Consider the following 27,836-nt stretch of genomic DNA (forward strand, 5'->3'; position numbering starts at 1 on the left):
AGAATGGCTCTTGTTCCTTGTCTATAGTTTTTGGGAAGTTTTGGATATGTGCCACAGCCTGTTGTATCTGTGGGGACACACGTGCCTTTCCTTGCAATTGCAGCCTTGCGTTGGTGACTTGACAAGAGGGAGTGGGACCGCTCCTTTGTGGATGCTTTCCTGTTACCAAGTATGGGCATGATGCGTGGGTTTGTCTTGGGTTGAAAATGCCTTTGGCGAAGATGCGCACTGGAACCAAGTGATTAACTTCATTGACCTTAAAGAGACTATGGCAGCTTCCAAATCTGGATTGCTTTTAGTTACCAACTATGCTGAATACTCTGAACTTCTTCATATTAGGAGAGGTATTTAAATTTAAAATGGATACTCACGTTGATGATTCAGTTTAATGTTCAATATTTACTATTATACAAGATATTTCATATTTTCAATATTTCTTCTATAAAGAGAAAAAAGCAAGATAGATACACATGTGTGTCTGAATAGACACACATGATTGCAAGAGTGTGTAGAGAAAATCAAAATCAATAATAAGCAGAAGAAGAGAACCAAAATGTGCCTGTGGTTGAATTTCAGTGTTACAAGTCTGAAGAGTGTTTTATGTCATTCAGTCAAAAGGAATTCTTTGTATATTCAATAAAGACTAACAGTAGGAAGATGACATTGCGAAGAGTCGTGCACTTAAAAGAAAGACGAAAGCTTGAAGTGAGGATTGAAAAAGGATATCATATCCCGACAATGACTGTTTTGATTAGATTCTAAATACTTGAAATATTTCACCTCATGACATTAACAGATAATGTCTCAAATCAATGCTTTCCTTGTTATCTTGCCGAATGCTGAGAAATATTTTTGTGCCTTTTTCCAGTGACTATTATAAACCAATTAAGAACCACACGCAGCCAGAATTTATGAGCACAACCTCAGGCTTGTATGTGATCAAGTGAAATTCTTCCCTTTCTTCTTAAATTATAAGTACAATAATTTGAAAATTTCGAAGGAAGAGAAAAGTACTCCTTATTCTACTTATTCCAAACGCCAATTTTTACTGTGGTGTGACCTTTCAGAATTTGTCCTTATGCATATTTGTCTTTGTAGATAGTTGCAATCAAAGCATATATATATATACAATTCTATGTTTTTATTTAATATTATATTCTAAACATTTACTTGTGTTTCTATGTGGAACAATAGTTTCATTGCTGCCTAGTATTACTTAGAGAATCATATGTTTTTAATTATTTCTCTATTTTGACATTATTTATTGATATCCTAGTAATGTCAATGTTTTTTTATTTTCAGTCAAGTATAACAAAGAGGGAAATGACTTTATCACAAGATACTTGTAAAACATATCCTATATAAAGGGGCCGGCCCCGTGGTGTAGCAGTTAAGTGCGTGGGCTACACTGCTGGCAGGCCAGGTTCGGATCCCGGACGTGCGCTGATGCACCGCTGGTCAGGCCATGGTGTGGCGGCGTCCCATATAAAGTGAAGGAAGATGGGCACAAATGTTAGCCCAGGGCCAATCTTCCTCAGCAAAAAAAGAGGAGGATTAGCATGGATGTAGCTCAGGGCTGATCTTCCTCACCAAAAAATAAAACAAAAAAAAAAACCTATATATAAAATACATAACTATGGGAAATTTCACAGAAGTGGTAACCAGTTATAATCTTACCAACAGTACAATTATTCCAGGTTTATTATGACACTGATTTGAGTGATAATCTTAAACTCATTTCCTTTCTTACAAGATACTTCAGATTTTGCTGCAGTTTGTATCTCTCTCACTCTAATTAAACATGAGCATTTGCTCCTGGTCTTGTTTCTTTGTTATCCTTCTTTTAATGAGTTTTCCTTTCATGTAGTGATTGGAACTTTATTATTATTTTTTGTATAAATTGGAATGATCTGTTCAGATCTCTTCAGATCTATTTTAATTGATGACATAAATCTTGCCAAATCAGGTTTTATATTTTTTTAGATTTTAATTTTCATTGATTTTTATATATTCATATCTGGCAGTATTTTCCCTTGTGATTTCTTTTTTTTTTTTTTTTTTTAAAGATTTTATTTATTTTATTTTTTCCCCCCAAAGCCCCAGCGGATAGTTGTATGTCGTAGCTGCACATCCTTGTAGTTGCTGTATGTGGGACTCGGCCTCAGGATGAACGGAGAAGTGGTGCCTCGATGCGCACCCGGGATCCGAACCCGGGCCACCAGCATCGCAGCGCGCACACTTAACCACCAAGCCACAGGGCCGGCCCTCCCTTGTGATTTCTTCTGTTGCTTTGAAAAGGAGAATGTTATTCTATATATCTGCTAGGTACTCTAATTTAGTTTCAATTAATTATAATGGTTATATTGAACCATTTAATCCTTTTGGAACTTACTATATACTGTAAAATATGAATTAAAGTTAAATATTTTTAAAAATAAATAATCCTATTTTATGCATCTTGTCTTCAGATGCTAGTTTGTATATAGATGATTAATTCTTTTCCAGTTATTACATATTTCTTTGTAGACCAGCACTTCTGTCCTCTTAGTTATTGATGCTTATAATGTCCTTTATTGTATTTTGTCAGTTTTCATTGATATAATTGCCCATGTGCTGTTCAAAATAAATGTAAGAATATTGTTGCTAAAACACACACTAGTAAAAAAAAATTCTTCTTGAGATTTTTACTGTATTAAAGCCATTATTTAACTTGCCAGAATACACATATTTTAATATTTGCCTTGCGATTATATATCCATGGTCTTTTTTCATTAAAAAAATCCTTTGGGTTTTTCAATAAGGAGTACTACTTAATTCAATGTCATGGTAAACCGGGCACATTCATTCTGTTGCTGGGATTACAAATGAATGGTTCTTCCTTCAACCTTCCTAAATCTGGCTTGTGTGTGTCTCTTGCCAGTTGGAGGCACCACAGCCACGACAACCGAATTGTGTGATTTGGGTGAATCTGTATCCGAGTTAAATGCTCCGATATTTGCATTTAAAACTGGCATTGCACAAAATAAAGATGGATGGTAAAATTCATGCTAATAGTTTAAGCCAGACTTCAGAGGGTTGCAGGGAGGAAGAGAAGACCCTCCTGGCGTCACGCCTTGGAGGGAGTGCCCCTCGGCACCGGGATACCTGTGGGCCAAGTGGAGACCCACTCTGGGCCCTGAGGTTCCCCCTCAGGATGCGGGCTGTGCTTGGCCTCGGGCCGGGTAGGTTGCCGGGCTCCTCACCTGCCAGGCGCGGGACCGAAGCTCTGTGCCCCGTCCAGGAGCGGGATCTGGTGAAGTTGAGCCAGACATCTCCTCTTCTCATGGCCTCGCCGCCCCAACCCTTGGCAGACAGGCGACCCTCAGATATCCTTAAACCTCAGCGCCCGCTGGGACGTGCTTGGTACCCGGACTGGGAGGGCGTGAAAGGCTCCTCCCGGCTGCGACTTGGCCTCTGGGCTCGGCCAGCGCTTTCATGCCAACCCTCCCTAACCTCCCATCCAGGTCCCTGCTGGGGCGGATGGTGGATGGTGACAGCTGGCAGAAGCGGGGACGGGGCTGCTGGGTAGGACCTGTGGCTTACGGGGGTAGAAGAGGCGGCTAGGAACCGGCCCCCAGAAGGTGGTGGGAGGCGGGACCACGAATGGGCCAAGGCTGCAAGCTCGGAGCACATGTTCCATCTTCCCATTCCCACACAAATTCAAAGATTAAGTTACTTCAAGACAGTGACAGCAAAGCATTAAACCCCGGGGCAGGGGGCCTTTTGAGAGCAGTGCCTTGTACAACTGCACTGGTCCTAAGTCCATGCAGCCAGCCCTTTAATTTGTAGCACACGGGATATTTCTGACTCTCGGTATATTCAAGACCCCTCTCTAATGTGTTTGCTTGCTTGCGCATTCTCCAGCCAGTTTGAGCTAAACTTAAGGATATAGTGCCTGTTTGTTGAATGAATGAATGCAATTATTTAGAGAAAACCCTTCACATATTATCACATATGTACAGGCACATAAAAACATCTATCATATTTTTAGCAATGTCTCTGATCCCCATATTTTTGCAAAGAAAGTGTTTTCTTCATAAGTATGGTTTTGGATCACTGAATTATGTTTTCTCTGAAAATATAATTAAAGGACTGCATACATTTGTTTAGTTGTGGAAATAATGAGGGCTGGAGTTGTCTATTCTCCTAACGTGGAAATTTCAACAATATTAATGATTCTTTTCTAAGGACTTGGAAACATATTTTTTTCTTCTTCAACATTTTACCTCTCCTTTTATAATTTCTCTTTTCTTTATCCCTCACTGATGTCTAGATTTAATTGGAAGACCATTACTGCTAAAGAATTGTCTTATAGAACAATTAAAACTTTGAAACGAATTCTAATATTTTTATCTTAAAATTTAAAATGCATTTCCATATAAGAATATCATTATTTAAATTTAAAAATGTTCTTGTACATAATATTAATTTTCTTTTTGTTTGCTTTTAGAGTAACTTAATCACATTGGAAAGCTTGTTAATTAAATTTTAATAAATAGCATGACTTAAAATATTATATGTTTTCTTATCTCTCTGAGTATACCTCATCAATGCATGGATATACTTTGATGTTAAAATGCCATTTTATATTTAGGATTACATGTAAAACTGAGAGTCTGAACTTTGTTGGCCATTAAAGATTCCATGACTGTTTTAGCAAGAGTGCTTGCCCTTCGGCAGCCCTGGCCGAAGTCCAGTCTAAGCAATAACATCCTACTCAGTATACCTCAAAGTCCTGCATCAATTATTACAGCATTCTTTTTTGCTTCCTGCTCTAAACAGCTGTGCAACGTTACTGAATTCATGTTCATAATTTTTTCTATATCCTGTCCAGTCCAAGTGAGATGACCCTTGCATCGTACGTGTATTATCTGCAATTTTGTTAAGTTCATATGCTTAAGGTTATCATATAACTCATTGTTAAATGAATAATCTCTTTGGATAGTGGAGCAGAATGCTGTTTAATCAGTATTGGATAACATGCTATGCATGAATTCATCATTGACCTGGATTTTATAAAACACACCAAATACATCACTTAATGTCAAAACAGTCATTAAGGGCCTTTAAGTGGTCTTGAAAATTACCTGCTCTAATGTGAGTAGGAATGTATTCAATTAAATGAGTACTGAAATATACTTGGCATTAGCTCAGCTCAAAGTCAGGAAACAGTTCTGTTTTTGTGGATTAGATGCAGATCATTTAAAAATGGTGCTGGACAGCAACATTATAATTGAATGAGGATAGAGAACTCTGGAAAGAGCGTATTATAGATTAAATTGAAAACAGTAAAAGTAAATATAGTTATTAATCTGATTTTCTGTAGCATCCCAAAGCAGGAAACGTAATTTATTAATTTTCATTTAGACAACTTTAATGCCTTGAATATGTATATTTATACTAGAAGCTTTACACATAGAAGATATTATAATTGATTTGTGTTAAATTAATTGAGAGTAGAATTTTTAGAAAGTGGAACATGTTAAGATTCAGCTCATAGAAGGGATTCTGAGCAGGCCGTGTCCCAAAGCCTGGAATTTCTTTGCTCTAATGTCACCCTCTGTTAATCTAGTGTTCTCTTCAAGTCCCAACTCATGCTTCATTTCCTCCTTGGTGCCTTCACTCTATATTTTCCTAGAGCTCAGAGATCTCTCTTTTCTCTCTGGACACAAAGAAGATTTGCTGTCCCTCTGGGTCTGTATCACCTGGCCCTTCTCAGATGCTAGATTAGACTTTTTATCTTTTCATAGGCTGCTATTTTTAAAGTTTTCAACTATATTTAAATTTCTTTATGGCATGTCCTGTGATTTATATGTTTCTTTCATTCTTCTGTAATGCTTTGCAAATATTGACTAGTTTATAATGCAGCTTAGGGGTTCTCATTTTAACTTTTCACATATTTATGTGTAACTATAAATATAAAGCCAAGAGCTATATATTTTTTAAAGAAATTGTGAACACTGTTATCATGCACAGGCAGTGTTTAGACCCCAACAAGCAGCAGTAAATATTCCTCTTATTATCAAGGAACCACTTTGAATGAAGAAAAACTGTAAGGAGCAGAAATCTGTTGGTGGAAAGGAAAAAGGAAGTGAGGAACTGGATATCGATCTTGGCAAGTGAAGCAGTGAAAGAAAATATTACATTGTGAACTTCTTTCCATTATTTTCCCAAATGCAATGCACCAGCTCAGATTAAGAGAACAATGGCTGAGATGCTGGAAATAAATCCAAGCCATCTGATAAATCCCTAGGAAATGGGAAATAACAAAATTAATGAAAAGTGGAAAGACTTCCTTTGAGTTTCAGATACCGTTGTTTTTTTTTAATCAAACGTGGTCTTCTGAAGCATGACGTATTTCTTATGTTTGTAATAATACGTGTTACTTTAATATTTCTTTTGTTTTTTAAGATAAGCTATATGTGGAAAATTGTGTCTGTTGATCCTCTGCATCAGCAACTTGATTAAAGAAAAGAACAAAACATTTTGGTTAACAGAGAAAACTGAAGACATTCTCAGTTGACTAATCAGTGTCATACTGATCATGTAACATGGTTTTAGCTACAGCATGGAGGCGCCATGGTGTAACGAAAAGAACAATAAATAAAGGATCTGAAGGCCTGGGTTTAACCTTTATTCTTTTTGTTTTTCTTCTCTCTCTTCTTCCCATCTTTGAACATTTATTGAGAATCTACTATGGGTACACTGAAACAGTTCATCTTGTACTGACAGTCAAGTGAGGGAGACATGAAAACAGTGGCAATCACGGTCTCGTATGGTGGATGCCATGGTGTCACAGGCACATGGTATTGTGGTAGCCCACAAAGGGGCTGGGTGGCTTTGGCTTATCACCTACCCTTCAGTTGTTTATGGGATTATATCTGTTTTGCCTTCTTCGTGAGGTTGTCACGAGGCTCAAAGGGAGTCACTATATATTACAGAGTATTGTGAATAACAGTAATTCGATAGAATACAGGAATACCTTGTAAACTTGATATATAGAATTTTAAAAGAAATTATCATTAATAAAGAAATTATTTGTTTTCTCTGATTTGAAATCCTAAATTTTCATCTCCTTCTTGAAATTTCCCTTGGTTCTTTTTGGAAAAAATTCTCTGTATTAATGAGTGCTCCCATACTACCTTTTCCATACTTCTATTTCTGCACTTACTATATTGTACTGTAATTACATATTTACAGTTTTATCTTCTTCACTAGACCATTAGGACTTGGAGGGCAGGGTTCATGTTTGTTCATCTTTATGTACCGATGGCAACCACATATAGTAGGGGCTCAATCTATGTTTGTTAAATAGATCTGAGAAGGAGTTTGCCCAAGAGGGTTCTTTGTGTGTTTGATTATAGTATCTACTAGGCGGGAGGGATGATTTTCTTTGGGGTATTAAAGATTATGTCTAAGCATGCGGCAATAGAGAATTCTGGATGTTGTGTGCTAAATTAGGTCCTCTGAACATGGCCTATCCTGCCCATGGTCCAGAGGAAAGAGGGCGAGTTAGTAGTGATATAATCATTGACAGAATGGAGATCTTGGAGAAAAGGAAATATTAGTGAGCTGTGCAGGTTGTTCAGTGCAGAAAATGTTATCAGATATCTTAACCTCTTTCTTCACCACTGAAGTTTTTCAATTGTATCTTCTCTGGACCTCAGGTTTTCTTGTCTGTAGAGAAGGGGATTGAACCAAATGATCTTTAATGCCCCTTCTAGCTCAAAGATTCTGTTTGGAGATTGATGATTGTTTTATTATTTTTTTGGTAGATTTTCTTTGTAAACATCTAGATAAAATTAAGTGAATAAAGTGGAGATGATTTCTGCATTGTGTTAAATGTCGTGCACCTTCATTCTTCCCGTGTCTTTATTATATAAACATTCTCAAAGGAACATTAAAGAAAATTGGAGAAAAGACAAAACATTCAAGGAGATAGGACTTAAATCAGGCTTTGTAGAATGAGAGGTGTATTGGCAGATGAAAGACAATGGGGATGGCTGTGGGGGTGCCGAGGAAGCTCAGTAGCTTCATGCTAAGTGGTGTTGAAGAAGTTAGGAGATTGGATTAATAAAAGAGAGGGCCTGCAATGCCCTGGAGAGTTCCCACTTAATTCTATAAGCAATAGAGGACCATGTTCAGGCAGGAAGAGAGGACAAAGTTGTACCTGCTGAATGTCATCAAAGGCTTGGCAGGGGATGAAACCAACACAGGCAAAAGGGAAGAGAAGAGGAAATTGCTCATAACACAGCTGGCACAGGGCTCTATTAAGTGAAGAGAAAGACTGGAATGGAAGCAAGTTCTGAAAGGGAGGAGGGCTAATTTTGCCAAATAGTCATATCATTCAATTCAAAAAAGTTGGAAAGGATGCTTACAGCTGAAAGGATATGGCAGCTCGGCAAGCCTTTACCTCTCCTGAGTATTTCTCATAGCTGATAAAAGATTTATCTCAGCTGTCCAGTGTGGTTTGCAAAAATGTTTATTAATGAGCTTCAGGAGAGATTTCCTATCTTTGTTGAAAACGGGTGGATATTTGAGTCTCTGGATAACTAAATGAAGGCTAATCAGTCCTCTTATTTTAATAGCACCCCTTGATCTCCACTCTTGAAGAACAGACATATCTCCAGGGCTATTTTTTAAATTATTATTATAGGGAATATTCTTGCATGTCTTCACTTTTTATTCTTATGTAATTGCTTTTTTTGTAGTATTCTTTGTATTCCTTTTTACTTCTTGGGTTTTGAATTCTAGAATTATTTCAGTATTATGCCATGTAAAACACAGAAGCTTGGCTTGACAATGCTGCTGACAATTTATATGTTAGGCTGTAGCTACCCGGCATAGCGTTTGCCGTTTTGCATTCCTTTGCAAAGTATGCCTTTGTTTAGTCTTGAGGGAATAGGCTTCTCTGATTTTCCATATTCTCAGGACATGACTTTTACACAGCTAATGACTGTTCTGCTTTATACGGAATGCAGATGTGTTCATTTTCACACGGTTTCTCCAATTGCCTCTTCATTCCTTTTGCATCCTGCAAGGTGTCTAATCTATGGTGAAGGATGGAGACATTTTTCCATGTAATTTCTAAGAAAAATTACATGGGTTACGGCGGACAAATTGTTCTTCCTCTCCAGTTTACCTCATTTATTTCTAAAATCCTACCGTCTATTTTTGTATCACATTTAGCACCTTATGGAAGTCCTGGCTAATTAATTATTATCCTTTGAAGTCATAAAATCCTTTTCTAGCAGTATGCTTTTGAAGCTAGAAAATGTTTTGTGAAAGCTAAATGTTGAGTACCTTTATAATATTGTATTGTAGTTGCATGTTATAGTTTTGAATGCAGCCTATATCTTCATTAGATAAAATAGAAAACTTTTCATCCACTCTGGGAATTTAAGATTACATGTCTGTGTGCATGATACTCAGATGAGTTTTAATACTATTACTTAAATATGTGGATGTTTCGCAGGGAAAGTAATTGATACCCATAAAGGCCACTTTCTGCTTATCTATTTTAAAAGTTGATTTTTTTAAGGGAATGATCTTTGTGGATTAAAACATTAACTATAGACGTGGTGTATCCTACCAAAAAAAAAAATACTGCCAACTCAATCCAAACTGGTATCTGGGCTCCTTGTCAACTGACCAAGGTCCTGGCTTTCCAGGGAATGCAGTGGCCCCCAGCTGTTCCCATTTGTGCAGTACAAGAGGATAGTCATAAGGGTAGCGGCAATCCCAAAGGTAATTATGGTGGTCAAAGCCAGCCCAGAGAATTGTGATGGCGATGGATAGCAACCCCAGCCACGGGGAACCAAGTGATAGGGACTGTTTCCTGAACTTTTAATGTCCTCAAATCTGTGCTTCTGCAAGTTCTTAAAAACCCTGTGGGATAGGCAGTGAAAGTCATTTGTTTTCTTTTTGTTTAGTATTAAACTTTTTATTTTAAACTAATTTGGACTTACAGAAAAGTTGCAGACAAATTTACACTTTATAGTTGAGAAAACAGAATTATAGGATGAATAAGTGATTCATTTAGAGTCCAGCAACAAAGTAGGCGCTCACTAAGTATTCACTGACTGGTGAGAGTAAAAAGGGACTGAAACTGAGGTCTCCTGATTCTTTGTCCTGTGACATTTTTGACTACCCCTTTGCATTTCCCAAGGCTAAAAATCCACTCTTTTAGGTATGCGTCATTTACAGCAAATTGTAAGTTATTCTTTGGTAGCTATAAATTGAGAAACAGTCTTTGCTGTTTTGCTATTTCTTATTAATAAATAATCATGTAGTGCACAGTGAAAAGACATTTGCAAACACAATACATTAAAGTCTTTAAAGCTATCGATCACTGTTTATTGACCTATGTCATTTTCATCTTCACAGAAATTGGCCCAGTGACAATTACCACAGATCCCAAGAAATTTCAATATGAACTCAGAGAACTGTATGTTCAGGTGAGTACTTACTTTCAATTTTATTTCTTCTAGGGGAAAGGAAAATCCTGAACTTTTGGCAGATTTTCCTTATTTTTAAATCTGAAAGACGTAATTATTATTTTTAAAAAATTCTAATGCCACTTCTTTTTCTCACTTGAGTCTTGAATGAATTGAGCAGTAGGTATGGGAGTGGGACAGATTGAGTTTAAAATACCACCTTCATTTATGCATTGTTTATGGCTGCTTTCATGCAGAATTGAGTATTTGTGACAGACTGACCCACATAGCCTGAGATATTGGCTATATGACCCTTTACAGAAAAACTTTACTGACTCCTGATCTAGATGAGTTTCTTCACTGAGAATCATAAGGAACAGTTAATTCTTCCCCACAACAGTAATGGTATAATTCAGGTAATTTTGATATTCTATGCTGTAAGTCAACTTATACCATTTTTGACTGTAAAGATAATTTGCTTATTAGAGAAGATGAATAACATTGGTTTGAATGTTATTCTGAAAACAGGACTTGGAGATAGGGTTGATATTCACCTTCTCATTGGTGCTGCTTTGAGATCATTATTCCCAAATCCATTCATTAAAAAAAACTTGTTTCTTTGAGGCTGTTTCACTATACTGTCCTCCATGGATGGCCTCTGTAGCAGTCATCTGCAGACCTTTTGGCCACTCCGCATCATTCATCTAAGCTATTGGTACCTGGATCATTGGCTACCTTTCCCCTTCAGAGCTGCCATCATTCCAGGGGACTTCAACATTTGTGGGAAACACCCGTCAGAACCTTCTCCCCTCAGTTCCTTGACCTGCTAATCATCTTCAATGACCTTTTCTTTGCTCCATCTCAGTCTTCTATTCCCACACATACTCTCTGGACCTTATCATCACCCCAATACGTTCCAACTCTCACATCAATAATTTAAGCATTTTAATCTCCAACAACCACTATATGTCCACCAAGCTTGGTGGTGCAATTCCTTATACTACAGCTGCTCCTTCACCTTCATTAAATGCTCTAGTCCATTGACCTCATCCCTGTCTCCCAGGCCATCAGATCTCTCCTTTTTTCACTTTCCTCCAATCTAGCTCAGAGTCCTATCATTTCAAAAAACACTTCTGTTTCTTTCTTGTCCATTGCTTTTCTGTTCAAAAGGCAAAACCTCATTCCTGAATGACCCCAGTTATGTGCATTATGCATGCCTATCTGGTGGTGGCCAAGTGCTGTTGAAATCTTACAGCATGGCAGGGTGATTCCTCTGTAAATACATAACCACCTTTCTCTACTCGACTCTTAATACTCCCATGATCCTACTATGTTTCTTTGGTCAGTTAAATCTCCCATTCCTGCCAGTGACAATTGCAAATCTTATCTACGCTTCTTAAACCTCCATCCCATCACCCTTTTACCACTGGCTATTTCAGCAAATGATCTTCTCTGAGCAAGTGTCACTTACTGTTTCACACACAGGCACATTGCAAATGAAAGCACTCTGCTTTCTCATGCCTACATCCAGTACCCATTCTATTCTCATTCTCTACTTGATCTCAACTCCTTGGCTTTCTCAGGATCTTAACACTATTAAACTGTCTCTTTCAACTGCTTAAGAGTCTCCATTTACTTTTAAATTTGTTCAAGTCTCTCCAAAAAACAAACAAACAAATCCCAATAAACCAAACCATAAAAAGCAAAACAAAATAAACAACAAAGCTCTATTTTTCTCAAATTCCCTTACAAATAATTTTTATCTTTCTCAATTCCTTTAATGCAAAGAAAGTTGTCTGTATTCACTGCCCTCATTTCCTCACACCCCTCTCCCTCATTCACTTCCCAGTCTATTTCAATCTAGTTCCCACACCCCCCTCCATTAAAGTAGCTCTAGCTAGTGACCCATGAGCTTTGTTTTGCTAAATGCAGTGGAATCATTTCAGTTGTCAGCATATTCGATGGCCCTCTGTGTAGTCTTTGTCAATACTGGCCTCTCCTCCTTCTTGAGACATTCTCTTCCTTTACCTGCTCTCTCATTTTCCTTCCCACTTTTCCTCAGCTTCCTAGGCATCTCATTTCCCTCCACTTGGCCGTTAAATGTTGAGGTTCCTGAGGGTTTTGGAACTGGCCCTATTTTCTCTCTCATTTTATATCCTCTTTTTGGGCAAAATCATCCATACCCCACATAAATATGTTTCTAGCCTAGACCTCTCCTCTGAGAAACAGACCCTTATGTCAGTCTCTTGGATGTCACAATGGCCCTTTAAAGTGAAACTCATAAATGTTCCCTTTCCATTGCCCCAAACTTGGTCCTAAATTCTTGCTCTTTCTCCTCTGTTTATCATCGTTGTGAATGACGCCTATAATATTCTGGTTGTACTACCGAAAATCTGGGTCATTCTTAGTATACCCCTCCCCTCCCCACTAATATCCAAAACATCAAATCTTGGTTTTTAACTTTCTAAGTATTTTTTATATCACTTGACTTCTCTCCATTTCCATTGGCACTGCGCTAGTCTGAATTACTATATCTTTAGTCTAAACTAATGGAAAAAAGCTTCTAAGTGATTTTCCTGCATTTACTCTTGCTTTTATTTTCCAGGCCTTTCTCTACTCTGCTGGCAAAATGATCTCAAAATACATCTCTGAACATTTCCCCCTAATACCCTCTCACTTCATCAAATTCTTCCCAAGGTTCTGAGTGACCTGAGACTTGTCTACCTTTCAGCCCTGTCTGGTGCCACCGTCTCCCTTGGTCTCTGTGCTGTGCCTTAGGGGCCTTGCATGAGCCTCCCTCCCCATATCTGGATCCTCACCCATTTCCCTACAGGGCTTTTGCACATGCTGTTCTCCTTGAATAGGAAGTTTCTGTCCTTCATCATGCCTCCACTTGCATGCTCCCTTAACCTAGTTTAACATCCTATATTCAAAGTCTCATCTTGAATACCACTTCCTCAGAGAATCCTGCCCTATCCTCCAGGCTTGGTCATATCTCACTGCCTCTCTCCATCACAAAGTAGTTGGGATTTCATATTAAAGGGCCATGTCTGATTTAGCTCATCATTGAACGCCCTAGTAAAATACCTGGCATATGGAACATGCTCATTTTTTGATGAATGAAAGAATGAATGAATGAATATACCACTATGTACAGATTAACAGAGTCTAAATTAGAGTTTGAACTTTAATACTTGGATTGGTTTCACTGTTGGGTGAATGGTTTGGTATGGTATCTGGTATAAGTATATTTGGGGCATAGGGTGAAAAACAAAGTTTGGCATTCCAAGTATCTATTCAGTCATGATCCTTTCATTGTGTGTCACGTTTTTTTTTTGGCTGGGAAAGATTCACCCTGAGCTAACATCTGTTGCCAATCTTCCTCTCTCTTTTTTTTTATCTCCCCAAAGCCCCAGTAAATAGTTGTATATTCTAGTTGTAAGTACTTCTAGTTCTGCTATGTGAGCCGCCACCACAGCATGGCTACTGACAGACGAGTGGTGTGGTTCCACGTCTGGGAACTGAACCTGGGCTGCCAAAGTGGAGTGCGCCGAACTTTAATTACTAGGCTATCAGGACAGGCTCTCAATTTTTAAATTATACTAGATTGAATTATATTTCATAATTATCTAAATAGATTTCTATAGTCATTCCTTGGCTGTTTTTTCTTTTACTAAGTTTCTTCTGATAATCTTTTCCACTAATAATTCTCCATTTCCTTTCTCTTATACCATGTCATTCTTTTTCAGTCATTGTCTTGATACTCATTTACAATTTACTTTTCTGTTCCTCAAAATAGCAAATTCTTTACCAGGTTGTCCAAATTCTCTGAAAAAATCTTTACATAAAAATTTCTATCCTGTACATGGATCATGGGAATTAGAAATTGTGTTGCCCTGGTTGTTTAAATTTTTATGTTTCCCTATTCTACCATGAGCTTCTGAAGGCAGGAGCCTTGAGTTGTCATTGAGCCTCTGATCCACCTGTGGGATGAGCCAGTGTCTGCAGTAGAGTGGACTTAAAATAGCTGTTGAATAAATGAATGTCATATGAGGGTGGCTTCTTTTAAAAATGTATATTTAACAGTAAAAACTGTATCAAATATAATTTAAACTTTACTTGATGGTACAAAAGATACTTTACAAACCTAATCATCATTTTTCATTACATTATGGAGATTCAGAAGAGCCAAGTAATTGAGATTTCTAGCTGATAGAATGTTAGGAAAGGATTTACTGTATTCATTATTTTTTTTCTCTGCAAGAATACAGCTGGGCTCTGCTCTTGGATAGCTGACCAGAATGAAAATACCTACATTCTCAATGAGACCTGGCCCTGGCACTTCCTCATTTCCTGCCTGTCCCTTTCTTTTGTTCTGAAGAATCTTCAGGGAGTGCCCTTATCCTCCTCGCTCCCTGTGTCTCCAGGGTGAAGGATTGTGATCCCTGACTCAGACTCTATTGATTCCCTCCCCAGAGCCCTCCCCCACTGCCCTCTGGAACTGAACCTGATACAGATACTCTATAGGGTCATGTAACACCTCTGTTCAAGAAAATAATCTTTCTTTTTTTCTTCCCTGGAATGAAAGCTGGTGTCCATTTCTCTGGAGATTTCCTCTGGACTGGCTGCGTCTTATGGGATTTATTTTTGCATTGTCTTGGGATCCAAGAGGATGCTTAGTTAGAAAAACCAGCTGGGGAAGAAATCAAATGTTTATTTTTTCCCTTCGTTTAATATTAGGCACTGTTATAGGCACTGGGGACACCATGGAAGTATTTTTACTTCCAAAGTTTCTAGTGAATTATTCCTTTTTAAATCAATGGGAAAAAAATTCATTAAGTATGGGTCAAATATGAAAAGACCATAGGCTACATCATCACTTAATACCTAATCTAAAGAATATGTTTTGTTTTCTCTTCAGTGTTTGCTTAGAGAATATTTTATTATATTGTGAGTCAGTCTGAGAAACTACACTTCACAAATTTCATAAAATTTTAGTATGAGATACTAAATTTTGTTTTGTGTCCAATTTCCAGACCCTTCTTCAGTCCCCCTACCGTTTTTAGTAACTCCTCTAAAATCACTGATATCAAGAACAATATGGATTGATGTCCTATTAAAACTAACTTGGATTTTTAAAAAAAGGAAACTTTTAAAAATATTTCTTTCACATTTGTAATAGCTTTGAAAACAAGAAAAGTAAATTCAGTTTGAAGTAAATTAAATATTTGCTCATTAACATTACACTAGGCTCAGCTATTTTTCTTGTAGAGATATGGAATTAGCTTGAGGAAAAGCAACTTAAAATTTTCCAAGAAAAACTGAGAAAAAAAGTCACTACACTTAAATCATTAAATTTGTAACATTAATTTCATTTTCCTTTATCCTCCTTCATCTGGAATACAGAGAAGTAACTTGAAAAGCATCTGTGCTTTCTCTCTGGGGAAAAGAAAGGAAGACAAATGACAACAAATGGTATTCAGATCACACAGAGCTTTGGGAATTAATATCCCTGTAAATATGCAGTGCAAAGTTCTGCCCTGGGTCACATTCTTTATAAGAAACTATATAAAGCTTGTTGATTTTTAGAAAATGGTGTTGGCAGTGATACGCGTTCAAGCCTTTAATCCCACTGTTTTAAACAACAAAAAGCGTATTAGTCAAACATTTGAAATGTAAAAAAAGAGGATATTTCTACAATAATGGAATTACAATTGTATCAATTCTCAAAACTGAAAAACTTCACACGTAATTTAATTTTCCTTTGTAAAGTCTTTTAATAAAATTGACCTTAAGAAAAGCAGAAATAAGAGTAAAAATATGTAGAACATCACGTAGCAACAAGATCGAGTAGTTATGAAGAAGATAAAGTTAAGGTCTGTTATTGTCATTCTTTAGCAGAAACAGAAGAATAAATAGACCAATTGCAGCAGGCTGAAATTAGGGGAAAAAATGTCTTGCTGTCGTATAAGAACAGTTGATGTTAGAAATAACTGCCAACGGAGGATGTGAAAAACTGTGGCCAGATAGGCAGACTGTTTAAAGAGGAGGACAAGATAATGCTGATTTTAGAAAAACAATTTAGGAGGCCAATTTTGTACATACTATCTAATTTCTAGTATTCTAAGTCATGCTACTATGTAAAAGTGTGCTTTTTATTTCTAGATTTATAGAGAAGTCTTCTATATAAATTTAAAAAATCAAACTGATGTATAACCAAAAAAAATTAACAAAGCAAAAAGAAAAAAATTGACTACAAAAAGAATATGGAAGGGATTATATGTCAGCATACATATAGATATAATGTAGAGCTGTGATTTTCATTTTTGGTATACTGTTTTACAGGAGGAATAGCATATATTTAATTTAGGGAAGAAAGTGAGATAAAGAGTCCAATATATGTAACAGCTTCAAGAACAGTAGAACCGGTGTCTGGCCCAAAGTAAGGGCTCGATCAATGTTAGCTAGTATTGCTATTATTACTACTACCACCTCTGGTACTCCAAAGTTCTCTTAAGGGAAATAATTACCAAATATTTATACCATAAATGAGCAACAATTATGGGACATGTGGCTTGTGAAAGATTTTGCCAGTATTTTAAAGTCATTCTCTCAATTCAAAACCACACAAATATTAATATTCCATTTTATAAATGAGGGTACTCAAGCTTTGAGATATTAGGTAACACGTCTTACTCAGGTCACCAAACTGACAAGTAGCAAGGCTGGTTCCAAAACTGGAGGTATTTCATGCCAAAGCTATTTCCTTTATCACTCTGCTACTTTTCTTCTAAATATTGGTTTAAGTAACCTTATTAATCTAATCAAATTAACATTTATTTATATAATTTCTCTTTGTATTTTACTTCAAAGTAGGAAAGTAGAGAATTAAAGACAGATGTAGATCTAGGCTGGTCTCATCCTCAACTGAATGAATTTATTCCTGAAAGATTTTTACGTCCACTTCTGCCTCCAATCACTTTGAATAATTAGCTCACCTAAAATTACTGAGCAGCAAATGACAAAATTATAAATTGAACAGTACTCCCTTTGCTCAGCACTTCTTCTTACTTCTCAGTGTGGTGAACTTATTCAAGTGTGGCCTCACAAACACTTGGGAGAGACATAAGAACAAGATGCATTTTAAGAGATTGAAAGTTAGTGTTTAAACTATAGGTATATTTGTAGGTAGTGTTTTGATTATTTTTATTGTTAAAGTTGAAACTTCTTGGGGCCTGAACGAAGTATCTGTTACAACTTTAGTTTGCTGTTAGTATTTTCTGCAAAAGTAATGGATTCTCTGAGGGGCAAACAATCTTCTGTCCTCTGAGAGGGAAGGATGGGGTTTGAGAAAAGAGTCTGCATGGGAATGCTTGGCCCTTTTCTTGCTATCCATCCTGGTACCATATCCAGAAGCAAATAGCTGGTTGATTTCCTAATCGTTTGTGTGCACTTCAAAGGACAGAGTATGAAAGGGTATTCTGACTCTTGGATTGCTTTTTTGAAGCGGAATATACAGGCACTTAGAATGGAGTGGATGTGGATTATGATGGAAAATGGTGGAAAATCAATTTCTTGATTTTCTTTTCAGAATGTGCACGTGTGGGAATGTTCTTAAGGGCAAATACATGACTCATTGCAGAGTAAATATTGCAGTTACATGTGACAAAATAATATTTAAGAAGAAAATTCCGCTGGCCTATGATGCCTGGATTCATTCCATCTGTGCTACTTCACCATCCAAGGGAATGCTCTATTCCTCACAATAATTGCTATATCTGATTTTGTCAGTTTTTAGGTGATGGTAAGGATGGAGGTCAAAATATTTTCCTAGGGAGAATGTTGTTCTAAAGCCAGGACTCTTAGAGAAAACTATAAACCTCACTTTCAACAGAATGAATGTGAAGGAAATTAAAGAGTTTCTTTTCCATCCAAATTGATCAAAAGTGTTTTTCAAGAAGCTATTGTTTTTATTCTTAGGCCTTGGAAAAGTCTCAATAATTGTGGAGTCTTGGTATTGGAATTGACTCTGAATACTGTTTGTTCAGTTACCCCTCTTTCGGAAACCTGTCACTACCCTAGACATGAAGTAACACCAGTTAGTGATTTGATAGCATGGCCTTGTCGCCCGATGAGAAACCTTGTAGCCTCCTCTGGAGTCATGCCTAGGGGCCTCTGTTAGAGCTCGAGGCTGATATGGGCTTTCTCTGGCAGGCATATCACATTGTTCAATATTGGGGCAGCCATCAGCTGAGTCCCTCAGGTTTCCTCATATAAACTTTTTTTTTTTTTATGATTTTATTTATTTATTTTTTTCCCCCAAAGCCCCAGTAGATAGTTGTATGTCATAGTTGCACATCCTTTTAGTTGCTGTATGTGGGACGCGGCCTCAGCATGGCCGGAGAAGCGGTGCGTCAGTGCGCGCCCGGGATCTGAACCCTGGCCGCCAGCAGCGCAGCGCGCGCACTTAACCGCTAAGCCACGGGGGCCGGCCCGCATATAAACTTTTAAACCAGGTCTCCATCCGTCTGTATGCATGTTGATTTTTAAAAATTCTCATTTATCTACTCTGTCCAAATATGTGTAGTCTCCTCCTTTGAGATAATCTAGATCTTGGTTCACTAATTTTATTTAATGACTACTAGCTCTAAAAACAACTTAAAATTTGTCTATCTGCCACTTCCTCATAAATTGTAATATTCATAAGTTATAATGATTTTTTTAGTAAAAAATAAATTTTATTGATTTTTTTGCCAAGGCATAACACAGCATAAGCAGTATAAATATATTTTTATTACATTAAATAAAAAGAATCACAACAGTATAATTTCCTTCAACTAACCAGTAACAAAGATAATACCAAATGTACTGGAAAGAACGTAAAATCCACATGTGAGTATTGGAGCAGAAAGGAAGAGAATGATTTTAGTGGGCAAGTAGAGTCTGAGTAGTACAGAGGAGAGAGAGAGAAGAATCATAGCGCAGGGAAGACGGGAGACAGAAAGCCTGCCCAGGGGAAGTACAGTTAGTCTTGAATAAGCAAATGATGATTGGCTACAAGGGCCTCCTTAGACCCCACCCCTGCCCCCTCTGGCCCCTTCTCTCTGAGCAAACAGAGAGCCACCTGTTATGAGAGACCAGGAATCTATCCCAAGCTGGGAACAGGGCAATGTCTTAATTTGTGGGAAAAGAGAAGGTCACAATAAAAAGGTACAGAATCCTTGAAGGAAAGAGGAACGAATTCTCTAAGTAGTAGTGAAGGGGAGATTACAGAAGTGGAGACTGAGAATACCAAGATACTATTTTACATTATTCCATTTTTGCCTAAAGTTAACCCTGGATACTTCCACATGTCTTTTGATATTGTCTTTAGAAGTTATAACGTGGTATTTTTGTTATGCTTGGTTGCCCTCATGCCATTTCCTTCTTGAAAGGAACATGGTCCATTCTAATTCATGTGAATTATGAAGGTTTTGAAAGGTTTTAAAGTATGAAGGCACATCATTTCCTGATTTATTAGTCAAGATGTTGAGTGCCTGGTTCATAGTATATCTTTTATGGGTTTTTTTTTTTTTAAGTGAGGAAGATTGGCCCTGAGCTAAACATCTGTTGCCAATCTTCCTCTTTTTGCTTGAGGTAGATTGTCGCTGAGCTAATATCTGTGCCACTCTTCCTCTATTTTGTATGTGGGATACTGCCACAGCATGACTTGATGAGCGGTGTGTATGTCTGTGCCGGGGATCCGAACCTGCAAACCCCGGGCCACCGAAGTGGAGCATGCGAACTTAATTACTATGCCACCAGGCCAGCTCCTCTTTGTGGTTTTTTTTTTTTCTTTTTTTTTTTTGTGAGGAGATCAGCCCTGTGCTAACATCCGCCAATCCTCCTCTTTTTTTGCTGAGGAAGACGGCCCTGGGCTAACATCTGTGCCCATCTTCCTCCACTTTATATGGGACGCCGCCACAGCATGGCTTGCCAAGCAGTGCGTCGGTGCGCGCCCGGGATCCGAACCAGCGACCCCGGGCTGCCGCAGCGGAGCGCGCGCACTTAACCGCTTGCGCCACCGGGCCCGCCCCCTGTTTGTGGTTTTTGAATTGAAGTAAACTGAATTTCCTCTGACGACTCAAGGTGAAAAAAGTTGCAACAGATTGCAAGATCAATTGCTGAAGAGTTAGACCCTAACTACTGAGAGGTGATAATCAGAAGCCTGGAAATGGTTGTAATTGTTACCTTTAATGAGTCTAGAATCGAGGTTGGCAGTTTTTTGATGCTTTGATTTGAATTCCACCTTCTTCAAGCTTGTTTGCTTATCACTGTTTAGAAGTGGGCAGCATGGTGGACTGCCTGGGATGTAGCATCTTTTATTTTGATTATGGAGATTGGAGGTTTGGACTCTGAAACACTCTGATCGTCTCTCAGTACATCCCTGCCATATTTTCTACAAGTATGAAGCCCAGCACAGGTCACTGATGCATTAGAGCTCTGCAGTCATTCTGATTTATTTTATACTTGCTTAGATGCATCTTTAAATTAGATTCAATGTAATTTAATAGTTTCCACATGTACATTCTGTTTTCTTGGTCATAGAATCACACAACTATCTTTTAAGAAAGAGAACTGAAGGTTGGAAACTTTTGTTCAGCTTGTGGCTGAGTTTCATTCCTAAATTTTATAGGTAAAAGGCAAATTATACAAATAACACATTTCAAGCAATGAGTGTTCCATGCGAAAGGAATACAGTTTGACTTTGAAACTAGGCTTAGTAGGTTATACTCATGTTAGAATAAGAACAAGTATTATAATACAGATAAAAATTGTTTTGGACTCAGTCATGAGCCTACCAAAAATGTTTCGTTTTTTGATTGCTTAGAGTTAGGCAAACAACTGGTATAAACACTAGTTCAATAAAAATGGAAGAGGAAAATAGAAGAATTGGAATGAGTTGACTAGAAGAGAAATAATAAGGCTTGGTCAAGTGCCTGCTCTGTGATTAGCTTTTCTGGTTCTCTGATCCTCATTTGGTGAGCATTTTCCCATTAGGTTTTGGACAGGGACCTCATTTTTCTCCAACTCTTCTCAGGGTTTAAAGGTTCAGTTTATTTTAGTGCCACTCCCACAGTGTCTTGTATTTAGGAAGACAGCATGATAATCTGTGTTTTATTACTCCCTTGACTGATAGGATATCTGTTCATTCTTATTTAATCTTGCTTTCCAGGAATTTATTTTTTGAACATAGTTATCACTGTAACTCTAAGGTTACGGTTTTTTCCCCCCTTTTATTCCAGGATAACATTTTCTGTGAATGGTCACATGCTTCTGTTTTTTCAGCACACATGTTTTCTATCTGAAGTGTTTTTGGCAACTTAGTAAATTGCAGCCATCAGTAGAATTGTAAAGATAAAGTGAATATCAAAATACTGAGCAAGAATGTGCCTACTGATACAAATTAGTTCCATTTCAGAGTTCAGATAAAACACAAAGTTAACAAAGTCAAGCCCTTCTTATATACATTTAGGGAATTACGCAATTCAACATGTTATGTACTTCATCTCCCTCACACCGTAAATATATCCGTATTTGTGCAGGTCTATGTGGTTTTGGGGAATACATTTACATAGCCATGTGTGTTTTGTTTTGTTAAATATTAAACCTGACTGCATGCCAGGATTGAGAGAGAGAGGGAGATGAGAGATGGGGGAGTTCGTTTTCTATACCACTAAGAATATATACAGTGAGTGCTTGGTTGAAGAGCAACTTTTGGCACTTGTACTTGTGTACTGTTAGAGGGCTTAGCTCTGGAATTATATCACTTGACATGAGATGGACTTGGCTTGAGTAAAGCTCAGACTGAATACCGCAGGTGTGCCTAGATTGTTCAAGATTACTTTGCACCATCTCATTCACCCATTTACTTACTCTTCATTCATTTATCCATTCATTCATCAAACAACAATGGAACACATACTAAGTTCCTCAAGGGACAAAGATCTACAGGAAGAAAACATAAAGTATTAATTCAAGTGAATGCAACAATAGAAGAATGAACAATATTCTGTGGGCGTCCAGAAAAATGGGAATCTTTCTCCCTCTGCTTTTACAGTGTCTCTGATAGGCTACTTGCTGCAGTCACAGAAGTTGATGAAAGTAGTAAAATGCCTCACTGGAGCTTGTGTGAACTCTCAGGCCGGGCTGAATTGAGTTCTAATCCCTGCTCTTTCACTGACTAGTTGTGTGACCCTGGGAAAGGCATTTTCAAGATTTAGTGCTCTGTCAAGAAAATGTGTTAAAAATGATACCTCTGTCATCAATTGATGTAAAGAGTAACATAGTGGATGTGACAGTACTGTCTCAGTGCTTGGCTAAGAGGAGATATCTGTGGAGTTAATAAAAATAGAGTGCCTTATTACCAATAAAAGTATCAAATAATGAGACTTTTCATAGATTGAAGTTCATCAATTCTAAATTTCTTCATCATAGATGTTTTATGGAAAATTTTTTTACTTTTTTTTTGTTTTCCATTTGGTATTCAGGTCAAAACAGAAAATGTTAAGGCTTTTAAAGGACTACTTTTTGTTTGTTTGGAACTAAAACTTAAAACAGTTTGTTTTTATAGTTTCAGTCATAATCCCAATGCCCCAGATTTTGAAATCTGTACATATACGTGTGTTTGACGCAGACCAACCTAAAGTATCTGACTTTGTGAGGTTTATTTATAAACATGGACATTTTAACAATACTTCTCTCTAGTCATATTTTGCCAAAGCTAAATTTAAAAATTAGAACATCAGTTCATGATTTCGGAAACATTATCAACAAACCTGTGTGTTGAGTTTCTGACATATGTATCTCTATATTTTTACATAAATACATAAAAACTTTGTTTATAGACTTTGTGTGTATGTATATATAAACAAAATCAATAATTTATAGATTTTTGAAGTAGATTGTAGCTTGATTCCTGACCCTTAGTAAATTAAAGCAACTTGAATTTTGTTTCTAATAACTTCTGCCAGGAAACAAAGTTCACGGAAGACTTTTAGATCAAAGCAACAACCTTACAAATAATAGTCTTGAGTGAAGCCCACATAACTAAACCAAATGTATCATTCTAAAGCAGTGCTGTCCAACAAAAATATAATGTGAGCCACATATGTAATTTTAAATAACAGTTGAAATTAATTTTTAATAATCTATTTACCCCAATATCCAAAATGTTATGATTTCATTACCAATATAAAAAAATTAGTACTTCTTTAGTTTTTTAACTTAAATTTCAGTTAATTAAAATAAAATAAAATAAAACATTCAGGTCCTCAGTTTCACTAGCTATATTTTAAGTGCTCAGTAGCGACATGAGGCTAGTTAGTGGCTACTGTATTAGACAACACTATCTAAAGTATTCATCTTATAGATCATTTTAATGGTTATTTATGATTTAAAATAATTAGAAAACCAAACTCAAGTATCAGATAGGGAGCTTGTATAAGGATATAACATTATATGTTAACTTCTTTTGGAAAAATGAAACTTATTTTTCTTTTCAGGAACCTACATCCACAATGAGATAGACAAGTAGTTTCACTAAGATATGAATTACTAGTTAACATTTAATTTTAATTTTCAGTTAGCCACTAACAGCTAGAAGCAGAAAGGTAATAATTTAAAGATACTGTAGTATTTTGGGGAGAGTTTTAATCCTGAGAACAACTTATAATCAATATGTAACCAGTATGATAACAATAAAATCTGTGTCTGCAAATATGAAATTCAGGGCAGAATAATCATTTGTATTGTAAAGAATACGCTGATTTCCACAGCAGGAAAAAATTGACTGAGCTGTACAAATCACTCCTAAGAGATGTATAAGCACATCCAGTATGGGTTTCTGACATATGTGGGTCAAAATGGTTCCTTTTGACTTGATATTCCCTAGTGTTGCTTTGAGACTTTTTGTTAGTTCCTCCTTGAAAGTCAAAGAGTTCCTTTTGGAGAGTATGATATAAAAGAGTTCAAGAAATAAAAGGAATGCCTTTCACTTACAGTTATATTTGTAAAATTCTCTGTGGGGTCATAGCTGTGTCAGTTCATCACACTCTTTCTTTTGGGTATTAACCAATATTAAGCATCATATATATGAGATTCAGTGTTTCACAGAGGTGCTTTTACCAAGAGAATAAGGTGGTTCCAATACTTAAAGAAAATATTGACTATGATGGTTTTATTAATATGTGGCTTTAAACTCTTCTATTCAGGTTTATAGGGTGCAAAAATAATTAAAGGCTTAGAGATCCCATTTCAATACTTTTTTTTTTGCTGAGGAAGTTTTGCCCTGAGCTAGCATTTGTTGCCAATCATCCTCTTTTTGCTGAGGAAGATTCGTCCTGAGCTAACATCTGTGCCAGTCTTCCTCTATTTGGTATGTGAGATGCCGCCACAGTGTGGCTGCCAACGAGTGGTGTAGGTCTGCGCCCAGGAACTGAACCTGGGCCACCAAAGCAGAGTGCACCAAACTTAACCACTAGGCCGTGGGACTGTGCCCTCAATACAGTTTTTTTTTTTAAGGCTCCATTCAAGTTTTAGCCTGAAGTTATGGAGGTATCCCAATGGGATGAATTAGTTTGGAGTCACTTCCAAGGATTCTAGTGGTCTCTAGAGTCTACTCCTGGGTGGTGTTTAGGGATGAACTAGGGCATCCCTAGGTCCTCTTAGAGTAAATTTGAACACAAGTCCAATGGCTCAGAGACTGTCCTTCACTCAGTAACTGGACAAGGTTTATTATCATTCTTGCCATTCCTGGCGTGTATCTCTGGAGATTTCTTAGCTCTTCTGATTTTTGGCCCATAGACAGAAAACTTCTAGCCCCTTCGTACTAGGTGACAATTAGCAAAAGGCAATTAATCTCTCCTTAGAGTTATACTATCGTTGTTTACTTGGCCATTCAACAAATGTTTGTGGAATGGATAAGTTACATTGTGATTCACATTCAGGTACGCAATGTCAAGTACAGTTAAGTAATGTTTTTTGTTTAAGCTTCTGAAAATACAATAGGAATCTAAATTTTTTGAGTAGTGCAGAATATCCATTACAGATATGCAAAGTTACTGTAAGCAAAAGTTATTCCTATCCAACATATTAGTAACTAAAATTACTAATGTGCCGAGTAGTATTTCCCACTTTCCTAGCACCCACACTCTCATTCACGGGCATTTGTTGCATATGATAATCCCCCAAATAACTATTATGCAAAGGAAAAAATGTTATATCATTAAAGCATATTAGGAGTACATCTGAAGAGTAAGGAGGTACATCTGACTGGAAGAAAAGGGAAAGTTTTAAAGAGAGGAAGGCATAGTCTCTCAACCTTGCAAAGAAAATAGTTCAATTTGACAAATATTTACTCAGTGATTAATATATGCCAGCAAACTCTATGAACTGAGGACTCAAGGACTCAGCAAAGCATAGTTCCTGTCATCAAAGAGCTTATAGAAAATGGGAGAATGTAGACGTGCATATCGGTAAGGAGTGTTTGACGGTGGAGAGGGAGAAGTAGAAAGATTACTTGGATAAAAGTATTAAAGGCATCAAGATGTGAAGCAAGGGGCCTATTCAGAGAACAGGAAGTAATCTCAGCTTAAAGGGAGCAACTTATAGAAAGGGGGCAGCAGGAGATAGAAAGCTAGAAAGATAATTCAATCCAACACAAGTAGTTAGTGAAAGATCTTAAGTAGGAATGTGATATGTACAGCTCTTTATTGTAGGAAAAATAAATTTGGTGGTACGAAGAGCAGAAGATTAGATAGGAGGCTATACTTGTAATAAAATTAATGATAAGAAGAGTGAATTGTAGGAAGTAAAGAGGAAAGGAGGGGACAGATTCATGAAGGAAGTGGAAGGCGTATGGTTTGACCACTGATTAGGTCAAGGAAGAGGGAGGAGTCAAAGGTGACTCAGGTTTAGAACCTGAAAATCTAGGCAGATAGTACCATTAACAAAAATAGGGAAGACATGGTGGGGGGAAAAATGCAATGAGTTCCATTTTAGATATATTGGGTTGTAGAGACCCATAGAGCATCTAGGAGTAGATATCTAACAAGCAGTTGAAGATGGAAAATTGGAGTTTAGGAAATAAGTACAGTTTGGGGATACAAGTATACAAGTTTTTGAAAGCAGTATTGTCTGTTAAACTAAATGTCATGAAAATGCACAGAAATGATAGAGGATAGGAGATAAGTCCTGCAAAAATAGAAGAGACTACTAACTTCGTAAAATTTCTAGGAGTCTATAGCTGATATCTTCTCAGAAGTGAAGATCAGGTTACTATAGCGTCCAGCCCCCTACCATTAAGAAAGTGGCATAATGCGTCTCAATTTTAGAAGCAGTTAGTAACAGTTGGTGCTCTGTTCTTACTCATTTAATAAATGATACTCAAAGGCTGTAAGTTTTGAGTGGGATCCAATGCAAGAAAAGATTCTCCAGTTCATCCAGGCTACAGTGTAAACAATTCTAATGCTTAGTTCTTATGACCTTGGTTAGAGCTCTGGTGCTCAAGGTGTCTGTATCAGAATCTGAGACAGTTTGGAGCCTGGGGAAAGCTCCAGTAGGAGAATCAAATAGAATCTTGAGAGTTTAAAGATAAAACCTAATCCCTTTAATCAAGTAATTATTTTGTTTTTGAGAAAGAGCTCTTACTTGTTGGATTCCGGTAGACTGTAGAACCACAAGTTCCCCCATGATCCCAAGCTGCCCTGCTTTTTATTTAATTGTTTTTCTAGACCATGAGCTCCTTAAGGACAGGATACTTTGGCTTATTCATCTTCATATGCTCAAATCTTAGCAGGGTGTTTAGCAGTTATTAATTATTCAAAACATATTGATTGAAAGTCCATTCCCTTGGCTCTTAGTGACATCTATGCTAAGGAAATAATTGGAAATAATATGTATGTTTATATATATAAATATTTATAATAGATTTGTATTTATATATTTATAATAGAGGAAAATTTGAAGGAGTATTAATATTCAACAATACAGAAATGGTTGGCTAAATTATGAGATGTAGTTATAATAGAATATTATATCTAGTGACAGAGAGGGTGTATTTATATAATGTGGTCATGGAAGGCTGCTCTGATAGGGAACCTTTGAGCAGGAATTTGGGGTATGGAAGATATAACAGTATGTTTGTTTGCTAGTGGGAATGATCCAGTAAAGAGGGAATGTTTGATGATGGAGTAGAGAGAGGGGACAGCCACAGGAGCCATGTCCTTAATTAGGCACAGGTGGGCACTCAGCCTTAGCTGTGAGCACAAATGATTCGTTCACTGTGAAGTGAGGGCATGTGGCTGCTAGTGCAGGCAGGTT

General features: G+C 37.2%; 1 protein-coding gene across 4 annotated transcripts in view; it reads left to right on the plus strand.

The window, feature by feature from the left end:
* The window catches only part of HMCN1 (hemicentin 1), a 465,592-nt gene that overhangs the window by 88,264 nt on the left and 349,492 nt on the right, over positions 1 to 27,836 (plus strand). For all 4 annotated transcript variants that reach the window (XM_087439017.1, XM_004424923.3, XM_087439001.1 and 1 more), the window contains exon 2: positions 10,426 to 10,496. In XM_087439017.1, coding sequence (XP_087295143.1) covers positions 10,426 to 10,496 — 71 coding nt within the window. The remainder of the gene's footprint in view (positions 1 to 10,425; positions 10,497 to 27,836) is intronic.

The sequence above is a fragment of the Ceratotherium simum genome, chromosome 2, assembly GCF_057802395.1.
Source record: "Ceratotherium simum simum isolate JZ-2026a chromosome 2, ASM5780239v1, whole genome shotgun sequence".
Lineage (NCBI taxonomy): Eukaryota > Metazoa > Chordata > Mammalia > Perissodactyla > Rhinocerotidae > Ceratotherium > Ceratotherium simum.